General features: G+C 41.0%; 1 protein-coding gene across 1 annotated transcript in view; it reads right to left on the bottom strand.

Moving 5' to 3' along the window:
• glg1a (golgi glycoprotein 1a) overlaps positions 1–19,946 on the bottom strand; it is a gene marked incomplete at its 5' end in the record, with an annotated part of 41,640 nt that extends 21,694 nt beyond the window's left edge. The window contains 7 exons of the mRNA XM_080027873.1: positions 4,998–5,184; positions 5,741–5,812; positions 6,367–6,570; positions 8,240–8,455; positions 9,444–9,530; positions 10,803–10,832; positions 19,605–19,946. Coding sequence (XP_079883999.1) covers positions 4,998–5,184; positions 5,741–5,812; positions 6,367–6,570; positions 8,240–8,455; positions 9,444–9,530; positions 10,803–10,832; positions 19,605–19,946 — 1,138 coding nt within the window. The remainder of the gene's footprint in view (positions 1–4,997; positions 5,185–5,740; positions 5,813–6,366; positions 6,571–8,239; positions 8,456–9,443; positions 9,531–10,802; positions 10,833–19,604) is intronic.
• Positions 19,947–20,216: the final 270 nt, after the last annotated feature.

The following is a 20,216-nucleotide window of genomic DNA, read 5'->3' as shown; positions in this document are numbered from 1 at the left end:
GCTGTTCCAGGAGTCAGGGGCACTATGGCTAAAAGCGGTTTTACCAAGCTCAGACCGGGCATAGGGGACATATAACATGAGCATGTCAGTTGAGCGGGTTTGATAAAGCCCATCTGAAATAAGCAGCATTTCTGTCAAATATAGTGGTAGCTTTCCAGTCAGAGCTTTATATATAAAAATATGCCAATGTGCATCACGTCTCTCCTTAAGGGAGGACCACCCAACCTTTTCATATAAAACACAATGGTGTGTATCATAAGCATCTCCTGTAATGAATCTCAAAGCAGAGTGAAATACAGAGTCTAGGAGTTTAAGGCATGAACGAGATGCATGCCGATAAACCACATCACCGTAATCAAGGACAGACATAAAAACTGCCTCAATAATCCTTTTCCTACTGAACAACGGGAAGGTGGCTTTATTCCTATAAAAATATCCAATCTTTTGTCGCAGACGACAGACAAGATTTTTTATGTGAAATGTAAAAGAGAGTTTTTCATCTATCCAGATGCCAAGATATTTATATTCAGTGACTCTTTCAATATGAGATCCATTATTTGTGTGAATAATAAGATCATTAAAATGTGTAATTCTTGCTCTGGAAAAGCACATATATTTTGTTTTTTCTATATTAAGGACAAGCCTGAGATCCACTAGACAGTTCTGCAGGGTGTTAAAAGAGCTCTGTAGGTTCTGAACAGATTGTTGCACTGAATCAGAAATGCAATACAGTACAGTGTCGTCAGCATACAAATGGGCATGGCAGTTTTGTAGTGATGAAACAATGTTATTGATGTAAATTGTGAATAGGACTGGACCTAAAATTGAGCCCTGCGGAACACCATTTGTAACTGTTAAAAACTCAGTTTGGTAGCTTCCCAGCTTAACTGACTGCTGTCTATCAGAGAGATAGTCCCTAAACCAGCTACATGTAGAATAATCAAAACCAATTTCATGCAGCCTCTCTAAAAGCAAATGGTGATCTAAAGTATCAAAAGCTTTTGACAGATCAACAAAAAGTGCTGCACAGTGCATTTTTTTATCGATAGCTGTAACAATGTTGTCTAAGACCAAAGTGACAGCAGATATAGTACTGTGGCCTGCCCTAAAACCAGATTGAAATGGACTCAAAATGGAAGCACTGGATAAAAAGGATTTCAACTGAGTATTAATGACTGATTCTAGAATTTTTGCCAGGCATGGGAGTTTGGAAATTGGCCTGTAATTGTTAAGATCACTTTTGTCACCCCCTTTATGTAATGGAATGACGTGAGCTTTTTTCCAGACTTTAGGAACAATACCAGAAGAGATGGAAAGATTAAAAATATGGGTTATTTGTTTTGATATGATAAGTGCAGAGAGATTTATTGAAAATGGGTCCAAATTGTCCTCTCCCATGTACTTCCTGGGGTTGATGGCAAGAAGCGCATCTACAACAATACTTGTTGGGACTTGAACAAGGCTGAAAAGAGGAGTTTTAGAGACAGGTGGTATGCTATTTTTATTTCTCGTGGTGGTAGGCGTAGAAGGCGTAGATACTCCATTGTGAAAGAGTTTACCAGCAGCTATAAAGTGTTTATTGAAAGCTAAACCAATTTCTTTCTGATCATTTAAAATATGATCATTTATTTTTAACTGACTGGGAACAGTGCTAGAATTGTTTTTGTTATAATTCACAGCCTTCCAAAATAGTGCAGGGTTGGAGTAGCAGTTTGAAATTAGTTCGAGGTAGTAGTCTGATTTAGCTTTCCTAACCATGGATATGCACCTATTTCTGATTTGTCTGAAAGCAGTCCACTTGGAGTTTTCACCAGAGCGTCTAGCTAGGGACCATGCTTTATTTCTCTCTGCAAATATATCGGACAATTCATTTGTGAACCAGGGGTTTGATCTATTTTTTACTCTGTGCTTTTTAAGGGGTGCATGCTTGTTCAAAATGGAGGAGAAAGTATTGGTGAAAAATTCTAAGGCCAATTCCACATCAGATATTTCACTTGTGAGATGAATGTCACTTTGATAGAGTTCATTTAAAAATGCTTGCTCGTTAAAACCTTTAAAATTACGCTTAATGATGATTTTGGGTTGAGATTTTTTAAGATGAATACTTCTGATACAGGCCACCGGGCAGTGATCACTGATTCCAAGCTCAAAGACACCAGCAGAAACTATTTTATTGCTTTGATTTGATAATATTAAATCGATCAAAGTTGATTTTGCTGGGTTTTTTAGATTTGGTCTTGTGGGCTCAGTTATTATTTGTGTAAGATTTAGGTTGCTACATATTTCTTTAAAAGGTTCAGAGGCACCAGAAAGCCAGTCAATGTTAAAATCACCCATCATAATGACCTCTCTATTTACATATGGAGAGATTAAATGTGCTAGCTCACTCAAGGAGCTATTTACTGCTGAAGGGGGCCTGTACACACCAATTACAACAAAACAATCATTGGATGATAAAGACAATTCCAAAGCAATAAATTCAAAGCAGCTTCGAACAGAGACAGCATGTAGTAATGATACAGAATAATGTGATTTAACATAGACAGCCACTCCCCCACCCCGTGTGGTCCTGTCTATTCTGAATAAACTATAATCATTTATTGCCACCATAGAGTCATGTGTACTGCTCTTCAACCATGATTCAGTCAGAACCAAGACATCTGGGTCAGCCTGAGATACTAAGATGTTAACATGGTCTAGTTTATTGTGCTGAAGCAAACTTCTTATGTTTAAGTGAAGAAAACCCAAACCCTTTCTTGTTTTGAGGATGTTTGGTGAGTTTAGCTTTGATATGCTCATGTCCAGGTTATCAACAGCGGGGTGGTCCAACACAATTGACCTATTACACATAATAGGTACATTTTTCAAGTTACTTGTAATCCCAAGTGGTCTGTGGCGTGACCTGTAAAATCTATGACGAGGGATTAATGATGATCTGACAGACTGACATACAGGGATTGGGTGAGTTTTTATAGTAATGGATGTTCCAGGCCTGGAGGGGGCGCTAGATGTGTGATTCCACCGCCTTGATCCCCATCCACCCACGTTTTAAAACATACATTACATTCATACAACTTCATATCCTTTAACCAATTTAAACAAACTATCTTAAATCTACCAAACTCTACCTGTAACTGTTTTTTCTTGATGACGTCTTGATGACGTCATATTACACACTGCACCTAAAGGTGCAGTGTGTAATATGACATCATCAAGAAAGTTCTACAAAGTTCTAGAATGCAACGCTCCCTGGGTAACGCCACCCCTTTCGAATAATAACAGAAGCTACAGTGGCCTTCAAGGACAAGAACAATTCTAAATTTTAAACAATGCACCTGATGACATTCCAACTATGACACTTTCAAGATGGCGGCACTAGGCCTTGGTCCAAAATATGCAGAAATATGGACATATATGAGACCCTTTTTAAGGGAAAAATAAATCAATTTAAAAAAAAAAAATTCAGCTATTATGCACTAAATTAAATGTACTTATGGATATTATAATTACTTTCTACAAAATCTGCTAGGAAATAAAACCCAAAATTCTACACACTGCAGGTTTAAAACATATATTACATTCAGCAGCAGTTTGCTTCTGTAGTTTTCATATCCGGATTCCGACCACAGGCTTCTAACCACAATGAGTCAGGGTTCTTTTCAAACCATCTGTGGTTAAACCTTAACTTCCCCATTTTATCGTAAAGAAGACTGTAGTATGTACTGTACATGTTGAGTATGTAGGAGGGAGGACGTCAGTAGGGCTTTTAGTATGTACATGTTGAGTATGTAGGAGGGAGGACGTTAGTAGGGCTTTTAGTATGTACTGTACATGTTGAGTATGTAGGAGGGAGGACGTTAGTAGGGCTTTTAGTATGTATTTTAGTATGTAGTATGTACTGTACATGTTGAGTATGTAGGACGTTAGTAGAGCTTTTAGTATGTATTTTAGTATGTAGTATGTACTGTACATGTTGAGTATGTAGGACGTTAGTAGGGCTTTTAGTATGTAGTATGTACTGTACATGTTGAGTATGTAGGACGTTAGTAGGGCTTTTAGTATGTAGTATGTACTGTACATGTTGAGTATGTAGGACATTAGTAGGGCTTTTAGTATGTAGTATGTACCGTACATGTTGAGTATGTAGGAGGGAGGACGTTAGTAGGGCTTTTAGTATGTAGTATGTACTGTACATGTTGAGTATGTAGGAGGGATGACGTTAGTAGGGCTTTTAGTATGTACTGTACATGTTGAGTATGTAGGAGGGAGGACGTTAGTAGGGCTTTTAGTATGTAGTATGTACTGTACATGTTGAGTATGTAGGAGGGAGGACGTTAGTAGGGCTTTTAGTATGTAGTATGTACTGTACATGTTGAGTATGTAGGAGGGAGGACGTTAGTAGGGCTTTTAGTATGTAGTATGTACTGTACATGTTGAGTATGTAGGAGGGAGGACGTTAGTAGGGCTTTTAGTATGTAGTATGTACTGTACATGTTGAGTATGAAGGAGGGAGGACGTTAGTAGGGCTTTTAGTATGTAGTATGTACTTTACATGTTGAGTATGTAGGAGGGAGGAGGTTAGTAGGGCTTTTAGTATGTACTGTACATGTTGAGTATGTAGGAGGGAGGACGTTAGTAGGGCTTTTAGTATGTACTGTACATGTTGAGTATGTAGGAGGGAGGACGTTAGTAGGGCTTTTAGTATGTAGTATATACATGTTGAGTATGTAGGAGGGAGGACGTTAGTAGGGCTTTTAGTATGTAGTATGTACTGTACATGTCGAGTATGTAGGAGGGAGGACGTTAGTAGGGCTTTTAGTATGTAGTATGTACTGTACATGTTGAGTATGTAGGATTGAGGACGTTAGTAGGGCTTTTAGTATGTACTGTACATGTTGAGTATGTAGGAAGGAGGACGTTAGTAGTCTGTGTGTCTGTCTGTCTGTCTGTCTGTCTGTCTGTCTATGTCTGTCTAAAAATGTGTTCCTTCTTCTTACCTCTGTGCACAGCAGACTCCAGACACAGCAGTAGATAGGACAGCCTGGCCTCTCTGGCGCGCGGCATGTTGCTATCAGCAGAGCAGCGGTACTTCCTCAGGTCAGACTTACAGGCTTTGGCTAACGAGTAGCTAACCTTATAGTCCTGAGCTATTAGCTTCTGACGCGTGGTCAATGCCTCGCGACACTGAAACAAAGACAGACAGACAGACAGACAGACAGACAGACAGACAGACAGACAGACAGACAGACACACACCAAAAGCAAGTTTAAATATGAGACAGTGGTTCACAAACACACACACACAAAATAAATTTTTTGACTGAATCTGTCTCAAAAGCAAAAATGTCAGTTCCTTTTTGTGAATATGACCAACATGTAATATTGCTTTAGTTTTGCTACAGCAAACAAAACAAAAGCAACGTTTCTGATTCCCTTTAATGATAATTATCAAATGTAAAATAATGTAATTTTTTTTATTCTTAAAAAAGGTATTTTTGTTGTTGCATTTTTCATGCTTTTAATTAAAACCCTCTGTCTGAACCTTCTGCTATTATACACAACCACTAAGATAAGCATTTGAAAATGTATGGAGCTTTCTATGTTTATTTAAAAATTAATAAAAATAAAAATAAAGTAAAAAAATTTACTATAAATGCTCAAGTCAATGTTCTAGACTTATCCAGTAAAAATACAAAAATATTTCTCTTGAAGAAACACATGTCGTAGTGACCCCGTCTCACCCTCTCTGTCATGGCTTCCTCAAACTTGTGGTTGAAGAGACATTTGTAAACTCGTCCTTCACCGGCCAGCGTCTGAAAAGAGAAGTATAAACCATTAAAGACCTACTTCACCGGTGGAAATATGAAGGTGTATTGAACTCTGAGATCCTATGTAGTATAAATGTGCAAACATTTTAGAAATCGGTTCATCCTAGCCTGAGAAAAGGCAGAAAGAGTGTTTTATGGTCTCACTGTCTAACCCTACATGTCCTGTTAATCCTAACCCTACATTTTCCCATGTGTGATGTCACACATGGGAAAATGTAGGGTTAGGATTAACAGGACAGCTGGGCCAAGGGAAGTCTGAGGGAAGACTGAGGGAAGAAAAACCTCATTCATTATATTATAACAGTGATTTTATAATGGTAGACCGCCGGTTCTGTATGGGTGAAGTATTCCTTTAAAACATAAACACAACAGCACGACTCACAACTATGACGTTCATTTTTACTGTCAAGGTCTCTCTCTCTCTTTCTTTCCATTACCTCATCGGTCAATGAGGTGTGTGTGTGTGTGTGTGTGTGTGTGTGTCTGTCTGTCTGTCTATAGTGTGAGTGAGTGAGTGAGTGAGTCCGTCTGTTCCTTACGTTTTCACAGAAGCGCTCCCTGTCCTCCCTGCAGGCGAAGTAGAGGTATCTGTCCAGGTGGAAATCGTCCGACGACAGCTCGGCGACCCTCATGATGCTTTTCTTACACTCGTCTCTGATTGGCTTAGCCCCCGGCTGCTCCTCCGCCTCGCGCACCAAACCCTTCTCCAGGCACGCTATCACCTCGCCCTGGGAGTGGATGTCCTACACACACACACACACACACACACACACAAAGAAACAAGAAATGAAACCAAATACTTTAGATCAATGACGTGCACCAGTTCCAGTTGTAGTCAGAAGCCGGCGCATGACATACGTCACGACCAAACGTTATGCGATTGGTTGGCAGATCCAGAGTGGCACTGGGCAGATCCAATAGTTTTAAACTTCAACAGACACCCGCCCTCAAGTGAGTTAACGTTTGTCAATTGAGCGATTCCAGACCTTCTGTACAAATGAAATGAAGTACAATGGTCTGGTAGAACCAGGCTAAATGAAGTACAATGGTCTGGTAGAACCAGGGTACCAGTTATGATGGATTCATGAAAATTGACCTTCCCTGCTCTCCCCTCTGATGTTAACCATGGACATACCTAGAACCAGATTTAAATATGCTCCGAGGAACTTTCAGTGTGTTAATTCTAGCGCCCCCTTTGGACATAAGCAGTAGTGTTTTTACTACGCCAGCTGTTGTTCCTGGGTGAGCGTATACCCATGACAAAGGCATCTAGAAAAACAATATAAAAATAGCATTCTTTGCACTGATAGTCTCGTTTGCTGTTACATGAAATGTATGATCATCAGAGGAAAAATTAGACTGTTTCAGAAATATATAAAAGTTCCTCGTAGCAGTAACAGTTAAACGGTTAACCATGGACATCCCCAGAAGCAGCCATGACACATTCTAGATTCTAAACTGGCCTGTGTTCTCCTCTGATGTATAAAGCATTAGTCTGGGAGGGTTACTTGCACCAACGTGACGTCAGATAATAACCCGCGTATCTAACGAGATGAGCAGCTCAGGAACAACTACAGAGCAGATCCATTCGCTCTGGATAAAATGATTTTTCTACTTCCAACCCATAGTCCAGCAGATATGTGAATGCATTGTGCTTTTGATGATACAAACATGATAGATAAATGGTAAATGGACTTGACTTATATAGCCCTTTTTAGCCAATTTTCTCAGCCCCCAAGCGCTTTAGATTTCTTACCACATTCACCCATTCATACACATACACACACACACACACACACACACTCATACACCGATGGCATGATTGGATTGTCACATGAGCTTTGGCACACTGTTAAGAGCATGTCCTAAGGAAGATGCTTGAAGGCCATGCTCTAAGAGTGTGCCAAAGCTCATGTTGTTTGTATCATCAAAAGCACAATTCCTTCATATATTGCACCTATCTGCTGGACTATCAGTCGTAAGCCTAGACGCATTTTATGGGGTTTGTGGAATCAGTGATGAAGGTTCAAGGGCTGCAGCAAAATCTGGAAACATCTGCTGTTTGGAACGTAAATTAAAACTATTCTCTGTCTGTCTGTCCATCTATCCATCCGTCTGTCTATCTATCCATCTATCTATCTATCTATACATCCATCCATCCATCCATCCATCCATCCATCCATCCATCCATCCATCCATCCATCCATCCATCCATCCGTCCGTCTATCTATCCATCTATCCATCCATCCATCTGTCTGTCTGTCTATCCATCCGTCCATCTGCCTATCCATCCATCTATCCATCCATCTTACCTTCTCCCCCGTACTGATGCTTCCACAGTGCAGAGAGTTGATGTCCTCCCTACACTGGTCTGTCTGTCTGTCTGTCTGTCTGTCTGTCCATCCACCTTACCTTCTCCCCCGTACTGATGCTTCCACAGTGCAGAGAGTTGATGTCCTCTTTACACTGGTCCATGAATCCACAGATGAGCCGGAAGTCGCTGAAGACAATGGTGGCCATCTTGGTGATGTACTGGTTACACTGGTAGTCTGTGATGTTGCTACGGTGATCCACCAGACATGAAACCAGGAAGCCTTTGCCCAACTCCTCCGCAGCACATTCTTTAATCTGGAACAAGACAATGGGAAACGACATAACACTGTACTAAAGCTGCAGTGTGTAGAATTTTGGGTTTTATTTCCTAGCAGATTTTGTAGAAAGTAATTATAATATCCACAAGTACATTTAATTTAGTGCATAATAGCTGAATTTCTTTTTTTAATTATTTATTTTTTCCCTTAGAAAGGGTCTCATATATGTCCATATCTCTGCATATTTTGGACCAAGGCCTAGTGCCGCCATCTTGAAAGAGTCATAGTTGGAATGTCATCAGGTGCATTGTTTAAAATTTAGAATTGTTCTTGTCCTTGAAGGCCACTGTAGCTTCTGTTATTATTCTAAAGGGTTGGGGTTACCCAGGGAGCGTTGCATTCTAGAACTTTCTAGAACTTACTTGATGATGTCATATTACACACTGCACCTTTAATAAAAAAAATACTTTTTGGCATTTTTTTTCTTTAATCTGAAACAAGAGAAAAAAGACAGCGACACCACACTGTTTATTTCATATATTATTATTCATATATATTATTCTATGTTTTCATTTTTGTTTTCTAACCTTTATTTCTACAGGTAAATCCCATTGAGACCGGAGACTCTTTTACAAGGGAGACCTGTTTTCCTTTCCCACGTTACCATTCACACACACATTCATACACCTATAGCAGCAGCTAACTATCGACATTCACACGAGGCAAGGTGGGTGAAGTGTCTTGCCCAAGGACACAACAACCTTGACACAGGTGGCAGGGCGGGGATCGAACCGCCAACCCTTTGATCATCGGCCGACCCGCTCTACCACCTGAGCCACAGTCGCCCCAATTTTTTTAACCTTTATTTCTACATGTAAATCCCATTGAGACCGGAGACTCTTTTTCAAGGGAGACCTGTTTTCCTTTCCCACGTTACCATTCACACACACGTTCATACACCGATAGCAGGCTAACTATCGGGAGCAGTTTAGGGTTCAGTGTCTCTTACTAACTTAGCGACTCACCTCAGAGATGGTCGTCTTACAGACTTCAACGGCCACAGACTCAAACTTTGGGTCGGTCGTCAGGTTCAATTTGTAGTTCCACAGCAACTGGAGGAGAGAGACAGGAAAACACAGGGATTAACACACACACACACACACACACGTAGACACACACACACACACACGTAGACACACACACACACACACACACACACACACACACACACAACAGAAGACACTTGAATTTCTCGGAAATTTTCACAGGCGAATCACAGAAAAGATTATATTGACAAAAATCCAAAACATGACTTTTAAAAATCAGTTATTTATGATTTCATATTTGTACTCTCATTTGAAAATATTTCTCTTATAAATAAAAGTACATCTACTGTGACTGACAGTGATAAAAGCACAAAGCATGACAGAGTCCTTGGCAGGGAATTTCTATATTTTGCCATGGTGATATGGTGATATGGTTTTGTATCCAAACTTGTTCACAGCACCGTTCATATTTAGTCAACAGGAAACTTTAACATCCTAAAACTTTCCTGCTTCACACCCCAGAGAGGAAACAGATGTAACACTGTTAACGGATGCAGACCCAGTTTAGAATAGGGACTGTAAGAGGGCCCTTACACCAGGCTAAGTAAGTACTAGTTATTTTAGGTATACTTTATGATATCTTAAAGGTGCAGTGTGTAATATGACACCATCAAGAAAGTTCTACAAAGTTCTAGAATGCAACACTCCCTGGGTAACCCCAACCCTTTCAAATAATAACAGAAGCTACAGTGGCCTTCAAGGACAAGAACAATTCTACATTTTAAACAATGCACATGATGACATTCCAACTATGACACTTTCAAGATGACGGCACTAGGCCTTGGTCCAAAATATGCAGAAATATGGACATATATGAGAGACCCTTTCTAAGTGAAAAAAAAATTATTAAAAAATTTTTTTTCAGCTACTATGCACTAAATTAAATGTACTTATGGATATTATAATTACTTTCTACAAAGTCTGCTAGGAAATAAAACCCAAAATTCTACACACTGCAGCTTTAAAGTTTACTTTTAATATGACTTTTTACATGTTATTTGATGATGTATTTGTGTCTATTGTTTTTACAGTTTCTTTTGGTCTGTCTCTACGGTGATAAATGTGCTATATAAATAAACTTGACTTGACTAGACAATTGGTGTGAGAGTGAGTGAGTGAGTGAGTGAGTGAGTGAGTGAGTGAGTGAGTGAGTGAGTGAGTGAGTGAGTGAGTGAGTGAGTGAGTGAGTGAGTGAGTGAGTGAGTGAGTGAGTGAGTGAGTGAGTGAGTGAGTGAGTGAGTGAGTGAGTGAGTGTTGGAAGTGTACATAGATACTTACATGATTGCATTCAGCAGCGATCTCAGTTTCCTGAAAGAAAAGCAGAGAGAGAAAAGAGGGTTAAAACTTTAAGGTTTGAAAATCATTTCTCCAAACGTTTGTGAATTCATGAAGAGGCTGTGTGTGTTGTTCTTCAAGGCGCAATGCATTTCCTGTGTCAAAAGTTGGAAAGGGTACCAAAAATAAGTGAACAGTGCCGTAGAGTTTATTGCGCGGTGGTGTTTTTCCTCTGAATTTAATTAATCAGTGGGCTACACTGTGTCCAGAGACACAAACAGACCAGGTCTAGTCAAATAAATGCCTAAATGAACATGTAATGGAAGATAAATAGACAAAAAATCTAAAAATTGAACAGTGCTGGCCTGCGGGGGTGCTCTGGTGATGTAGTGGATAGAGCGTGTACCATATTGGCTCCGGCCTTCGTTGCAGTGGTCGCGGGTTCTAATCCGACCCGTGGACCTTTACTGCAGGTCATCCCCCCCCCCTCTCTCTCTCTCTCTCTCTCTCTCTCTGTCTCCCCATTTCAACTTTGTACTGTCTAATAAAGCTTGAAAATGTCCAAAAAATGATATTAAAAAAAGCCCTGAAGAAACTTTATTTTTACATTGCTGTATATTGTTGGTAATTTTATTTTACTAAATGATCTGAGTTCCTCCACCAGTGTTTAAACATCTGTTTAAAGGAGGAGGTGCAGTAGGACACACACACACACACACACACACACACACACACACACACACACACACACACACACACACACACACACACACACACACACACACACACACACACACACACACACACACACACACACACACACACACACACACACACACACACACACACACACACACACACACACACACACACACACACACACACACACACACACACACACACACACACACACACACACACACACACACACACACACACACACCTAACTCTAGACTTCTGTGGCCACAAATATGTCCCTGCTGCGCTCCGTTGACCTGAGGTGAACCAACAGCCGCCCCTCCCCTTTGAACACACAGAGACCCAAAATCATCACTGACCTATTCCCAATGGAGCAGAGTGTGTGTGTGTGTGTGTGTGTGTGTGTGTGTGTGTGTGTGTGTGTGTGTGTGTGTGTGTGTGTGTGTGTGTTTCAAATCACAGCTCTCTACAGCTGGCCCAAGAGTTTCTGACTGTTTACCACATGGTAGCCGCAGCATGGGCCAGGAATAGAGTGTGTGTGTGTGTGTGTGTGTGTGTGTGTGTGTGTGTGTGTGTGTGTGCATCTTTGTTTGTGTGTGTGTGTGTGTGTGTGTGTGTGTGTGTGTGTACACATCTTTGTATGAGTGTCTCTCTATGTGGTGTGTGTGTGTTCTTGTGTTCTTTTGACTTGTGTGCGCGCATCTGTGTGTGTGTGTCTATGTGTGCGCACATCTGCTTGTGTGTGTGTGTGCGCGCACATCTGTGTGTGTGTGTTCTATTTATGGAGCATCTCACACACACGTGTCACACTGCTCCTCACACAGACAGTAAATGATGTTACAGACAGCAGCTGAATCAGCGATACAGAAAATAAATAAATATAAATATATATGTGGTGCTGGAAATATGACCAAGACTGACCGACAACACCACAATTACAAATGTAAGCTGGTTCAGAGGTTTCTTTTTCAAACATAAGAAAGTATTTTCTACTCAATAGGAGGGGTGTGTGTGTGTCATCCCCCTCTCCCTCCCTCTCTCTCTCTCTCTCTCTCCCCATTTCCTCTCTCCTCTCAACTGGTTAAAATACCACAGAGATATCTTTAACTGGACACATGATGGGAAAACCCCTGTTCTGAACGCGCTCAGTCCAGCTTTAGAATGTGTTAGAAATCTTTCAATCGCGCTCCGGTGGCGTAGTGGATAGAGCGCGTACCATATTGGCTCCGGCCTTTGTTGCAGTGGTCGCGGGTTCAAATCCGACCCGTGGACCTTTACTGCAGGTCATCCTCCCCCCTCTCTCTCTCTCTCTCTCTCTCTCTACTCTGTACTGTCTAGTAAAGCTTGAAAATGCCAAAAAATTATCTTTAAAAAAAATTATCTTTCAATCACTCTTTGAAACAGTAATTTTTTTCCAATTATAGCTCAACAGCTTTTTCTCCTTGTGAGGAAACCTGATTAAGTTTAATTTAGCTGCAGCCTATTACATTAAGACACAGTTTTTTTATAGAAACATCAGTGAACAACAGAAGGGCCGTTACAGTGTTACAGTCTGACTGAAGTATGTGAGCGGGTGTGTCTGCTGTGTTGGTTTATTCCCTCTTCTAACAGCTGCTCTGGGGTCAGATTAAAGGTGGAGTCTGTTTTTATAAAAGGTTCTGAATAGTTCCAATACATTTACAATGAAGAGAATACTTGTGTTGTTTTCTGTCTGTTTAAAAGGTGTAGTCAGTGGGGCGCCCTTAGCTCAGTTGGTAGGGCGTCCCCCCCCCCCCCCATGGGCCTCGGCCAGCGGCGGACCCGGGTTCGATTCCAGCCCGCGGTCGTTCTCTGCATGTCACTCCCCTCTCTGCCCCATTTCAACTCTGTCTCTTCACTATCAATAAAGCATAAAAATGCCAAAATATATATATATATAAAAAAAAAAGTGTAGTCAGTGATTCTGGAGAACGCTTGTTGTCAAAAACACTTTTTTGTCATAATCAGTGAATATCTCCTCATGATCCGCTACCTGTCTGTACTGTGTGTGTACGCTGAAAATAAATATCTGGTGCCTAGGCTCTGTAAACTGGCATGTTGCTATAGCTACAGTACGTTGGGGCGATTTGGTCCATTTCACTGTGTTGACACGGACTGTTGACTCTACAAACAAACACAATGCTGCCTTCAGGTGCAAGATAAAACCACCGGTATTACAGGTTTAACCGCTCTATAAATTATTTATAGAGCGGTTATTTAAAATAGAACAATAGAACAGAAAGTAAACATAGGACACATGTGACTTTCACTTTGGCAAGATGAGGGTTGTAAATACTATATCATTGTTTTTCCCCAATTTTTCTAATTTCTTACTCTTCAAAACACACTTTTGAGGGGCTAAGACACGCTCAGAAACGGGGGGAACATGGCGGTGAAAATTGCGATCTGTCATGATTGTTCTGAAGTCTCACAAAGTGGACTCCCATAGGCCAAAAGAAAGCTTTCGGGAATAACAATGCAGTATAAATAAGCTAGGGTCAGGGTGCATTAAAATTGGTAGGAAGATGCATTAAGATTTTTGAGTGTTAGGCCACACCAAAAAGGAAATCCGTTATCTTTCTAATTTAGTTTTCATATATTGGCGATTTTCACAGGTTGCATATTTTAACGTACTCCTCTTACAAAATATTAGAGACCGCTTCTATTTATATTATATTACAAATACTCTATAAAGTAGAAAAGACTGAACTAGATCTCCCTGCACACACAAAGCATTTTAGATTTTTTAATTTTTTGGGGGGGATTTAAAATAGGTAGCGTCAATCCGATAAGTGGATAGCAACCATATTGGACCTTGGTATATAGGCATGGCAAGGCAAGCTTATTTCTATAGCACAATTCAGACACAAAGACACAAGGCCACTCAAAGTGCTTTACAGGGGCAAGATTAAAATACACAATACACATTAGAAAAGCGAATGAATAAAACATTTGAATTAACCTTTGATGACACGTTTTTTTTTTTGCATTTTTTTGTCACAGAAAAGGAAACAGATCATAGACTGGGCTGATGACGTGCCGGAGTGAAAACCTTCAATCTACCAGAACCTCCTCTTTCCTCTGAGACCACGTCTACAAAACCACACACACAGAGTACGGGGACACACACACACACACACACACACACACACAGTACAGACACACACACACACAGTACAGACACACACACACACACAGTACAGACACACACAGGACAGACTAACACACACAGGCAGTACGGACACACACACACACAGGCAGTACGGACACACACTGACAGACCAACACACACAGTACGGACACACACACACACAGGCAGTACGGACACACACAGGACAGACACACACACAGTACAGACACACACACAGTACAGACACACACACAGTACGGACACACACACACACACACACACACAGTACGGACACACACACAAACACACAGTACAGACACACACAGTACAGACACACACACAGAGTACGGACACACACACACACAGGCAGTACGGACACACACAGGACAGACACACACACAGTACAGACACACACACAGTACAGACACACACACAGTACGGACACACACACACACACACACAGTACGGACACACACTGACAGACTAACACACACAGTACGGACACACACAGTACAGACACACACACAGGCAGTACGGACACACACTGACAGACTAACACACACAGTACGGACACACACAGTACAGACACACACACACAGTACGGACACACACACACAGGCAGTACGGACACACACTGACAGACTAACATACACAGTACAGACACACACAGTACAGACACACACACACAGTACGGACACACACACACAGGCAGTACGGACACACACTGACAGACTAACACACACAGTACGGACACACACAGTACGGACACACACACACACACACACACACACACACACACACACACACACACACACACACACACACACACACACACACACACACACACACACACACACACACACACACACACACACACACACACACACACACACACACACACACACACACACACACACACACACACACACACACACACACACACACACACACACACACACACACACACACACACACACACACACACACACACACACACACACACACACACACACACACACACACACACACACACACACACACACACACACAAGAATGCTCCATGTCTAAAAGCAGCTCTCAGAAGGTGGACAGATGTCACACCCAAAAACATTTTTTGGGGGAAAGTTATGAATCAATTCGAAGCACAGAGGATATGAAACACAATTTTTTTTTACAACACCCCTTTATTTCATTACGACTTTCAAACACTATAGGAGACTCAGTGAGCAGAGCAGTGTGTGTGTGTGTGTGTGTGTGTGTGTGTGTGTGTGTGTGTGTGTGTGTGTGTGTGTGTGTGTGTGTGTGTGTGTGTGTGTGTATGTACTAAGCAGCTAATAGGCTTAAGTAAGTGGGTGAACCTGAATGAGCCTAAAGGTCACAACAGAAATACTTAGTGTCCTGTGTGTGTGTGTGTTATGTGTTATATTTGTGTGTGTGCGTGCGTGTGTGAGACTGTGCATGTTATACTTGTGTATGAGTCACGTATGAGTTATAATAACAATCCTTCTCCACCTTTAGTAAACAAACACCTGTGGACTGACACAGCAGAACACACACACACACACACACACACACACACACACACACACACACACACACACACACACACACACACACACACACACACACACACACACACACACACACACACACACACACACACACACACACACACACACACACACACACACACACACACACACACACACACACACACACACACACACACACACACACAGCTTATTGTACAAGAGGGAACAAAGTTAACGGAAAAATTCACTTAAACCAGGTTAGAAAAGATTGCCAACATTTTAAATAAATAGTAGGTGTGTGTAGGGGGTGTAACGGATCACACAACTCACGGTTCGAACTTCGGATTGTGTCACGGTTTTTGAGTCACGGGTTGGATAATTTTCAGATCAACAACAATACAAAAGGCAAAGATAAAAAGACAAATAGGACTCTGCTTTCAATTACCTTTGCATTTTATTTTTCAAAAATCCACAGTGAATTACAGAATAGTCTGAGTCCACAAAGGCTATTTGAAATAGACTCTTAACGTGCAAAAACTAAATAAAGTGCTAAATGAGGTTAAAATCCTGCTTCCAAACGAATACCTCCTCACGATTCGCTACCTGTCTGTACTGTGTGTGTGTGAGCTGAAAAAAAAAGTCTGCTCTTAATACATAGCCTAGGCTCTGTAAACTGGTATGTAAACAAAGGGGCAAATTTAGCAAGCAACATGCCTGTTTACAGAGCCCATGCTGTTTATTAACACTGGAATTTGTTCAGCACACACACAGTACAGACAGGTAGCGGATCATGAGGAGATATTCACTGATTTTGACAACAACAAAAAAATATTTTGACAACAAGCGTTCTCCAGAATCACTGACTACACCTTCAAATCTAAATTCTTACCTTAAGCTGCCTATCTGGTACATTAACCCTGCATTCCAATCCCCATACTATTTAGTATGCACGAAAAAGATTTAGGACGTCCCAATACATGTACGTCAATTTCTAGTATGCTGAAAAATACATAAATGCCGCACTAACTCCAATAGCATTTTGGAGTATTCGTCTTTATTCTTGACATTTCTCGAAATAATGAAGAAAAAAAAATCTTCCTTATCTGATTTTTTTTTCTCTCTCCCGTGGCCGTAAAACTCTTCTGTACTTTAGTATGTAGTGTAGTATAAAGAAAGAGTATGTGATTTGGAACACAGGGTTAGTATCTAAAATAAGTCATGGGGTTACAATCATCCAATCAAAAGGCTAGTTTGGAACCCCGCCACTAAAGTCAAAAGGGATTAAGGAGATTAGGGCTGTTGCGTTCACAGTCACACCAGTCTTGTTTAGTGCAGCTTAAAGGTAGTATTAAAAAGGCGCTGTGAGCGAAATGGTACTTTTAAATGGTAACTTCCTGTCAGTGACTGCAGTTAGCAGTCCACTCCCTCGTCCCTACCTCACCACATTAATGCACTGCGGTCTTCAAGCAGCGAGTTATCTAGCACCATCTCAGATAAATGCGATAAAACATGATAAAAAACCATCAAAACAGACATTGGGAAGGTTTTTTTACCTGTTCCGCCATTGTATGCCCATAAAAATGTACCCCTCTGTCGCTCTCTGTGTGTGCACCGGCAGTAAGACGTGCCCGTTTGTAGCGTTCTCTCTTCTGATTTGCGATTCAACGCGTATATTAACATACATGTATTGCTCACTTCACCTTTAAAGGTGTAATACTAATCAGTGATTCTGGAGAACACTTGTTGTCAAAATCACTTTTTTGTCAAAATCAGTGAATATCTCCTCATGATCCACTACCTGTCTGTACTGTGTGTGAGCACTGAAAAAAAAAATCCAGTATTAATTTGTTCACCATATTTTTTTTCCATCACACACACAGTACAGACAGGTAGTGGATCATGAGGAGATATTCACTGATTTTGACCAAAAAGTGATTTTGACAACAAGCGTTCTCCAGAATCACTGACTACACCTCTAAGAAGTAATTTTCACCATCCACTTTAGAAAGTTATTTATAAATTATCTGCAGAGTCCCTTAGTGCATTTCCTGCTTGTACATCCTATAGATGGATAGGTAGATTGTGTGTTGCTACAACAGTGTGGAATTTACTTGTGTTTATTTAAGTGCTTAGAAAACTGTTAAGTAGATAGTATGCCATGTTGGTTGTTTATTTTATTTTGTCTTTTGTTTGCGTGTTCGCTTTTTCACTTGTTTGTTTGTGTTCTTAAAAAAAAAGTATTTAAAATAAAATACGTTTATTTAAAGCTGGTTGTCTAATAGAAAACGCCACATTAAATTGAGCACATTTTGACTGGGGTTCGGTCTAAAAGGGGTTACATATCCCTGACAACACCCTAACCAAAACTTATCAGCTATGTTTTTGTGGCAAATTCAGCTCATATTTTTGACACAAATCAACATTCATTTCAGTGTCCAACTTGCAGATTGTAACTAAACAAACGAAGTCTCATTTGTCGCATTACACCAAGCCGAATTGAAGATAAGACCCCGACGATCAACTACCGTAGTGTTAACGATTTGCTCAGAAATGTGGGTCATGTTGGAAAAGTAGATGCTAGAAATACAATTGCGCTGGTGTGTGTTTGTGAAGTAAACTAACATATTGTAAGCAAATACAGCCATATCCGACGGCCTTAGACCAAGCAGAATTAAAGAGGGGATTCTGAAGATTATGAATATGTTTTAAACGTGTTTCAAATAATCATAGTCATGGGAAAAACCAGATGATAAAAATTAAACTGCACAATTTTAGACTGGGCTTCGGCGTGACGTGCTCTCGTCTCGATAACAGTGGCAGCTAACGTGAGTATAGGAACACAACTATTATTATTCTAAATGTTATCATTTTCTAACCTCTTATCGGTCTTGTAGACACTGCAGTAATATAAGGTCAGTTTAAATTCCAGGAGGGGTTGGGGCAGAGACGGGGCAGATATTATCTAGACACCGCTTCATCAGATTACTGCACTCGTATAAAACGTGCATAATGTTAAGAATAACAGTCTAATTTGCTTTATAACTCTCGGCCGAATTGAAGATTGGATCTTTACGATTATGAATATGTATTGAAAGTGTGTTATAGCTGCGTGTCGTATTGAAAACGAGATTAAATATGTTAAATTGCGCTACTGTAAATTTGATCGTTTAAGTGGTTAAAACACTTTCAAATGGTAAATAAATAATAACATTACACCAAGCCGAATTGAAGAGGATATCCTTACGATTACGAAAATGCATTAAAAGTGTTTTAAAGTGGCGTGTAGTACTAAATATTACACGATAAAAAATTAATTGCGCAATTTTATACGGGCGTTCAGTGTGACGTGCTCTCGCCTTGCTAACAGTGGCAGCTAGCGTGCTATATTTTCTTGAAACCTCTTCAACTATTTCATTATTATTTTACCTCTTTCCTGTCCTGTAGACACTCCAGCACTGCCAGGTTGTTGGTCCAGGAATGTTTAGGGCAAAGGCGGGTCAGGTCCTCCCTACACACCGCCTCCTCTGCTAACTTCCAGCCGGTAGCCCTTCGCCGAGGTACCGAGGCCGCTGCAGCCGCCTTCTGGTCACTGAATCCCGGGTTCAGTGCAACGGCTTGAGCGGGGGGACCTCCAGGGACAATCGGTAGGATATCAGCTTTTGGTGCAAGTTTAGCGACAACACTGTTTTCTGCTTGAATCGGCCGTAAAGACGATAAGACGCACATCAGCAGCAGGAGCAAAGGAGGAACACGTATACAGTCCGCCATCTTCACTTAGAGCTAGTTACAGCCCGAAGCCGCGTTCAGGAACCGCTGGGAAATATGGGAACGAAATCAGGATAAAGTTGGAGACAGATTTTTTTCTCTCTCTCTCACTCACTCGCTCTGGCTCGCTCTAGATCTCTCTGGATCTCTCTCGTCTCGTCTCTCTCTCTCTCTCTCTCTCTCTCTCCCTCTCTCTCACTCTTCCTCTCTCTCTCTCTCTCTCTGTATGCCTCTCTCTCTCCCTCCCTCCCTCCCATCCAATCACATTCACTT

This window comes from Ammodytes marinus, assembly GCF_949987685.1.
Source record: "Ammodytes marinus genome assembly, chromosome: 5".
Taxonomy (NCBI): Eukaryota; Metazoa; Chordata; class Actinopteri; order Uranoscopiformes; family Ammodytidae; genus Ammodytes; species Ammodytes marinus.
The sequence above is the reverse complement of the archived record's forward strand: the minus strand, read 5'-3'. Positions and strand labels throughout refer to the sequence as shown.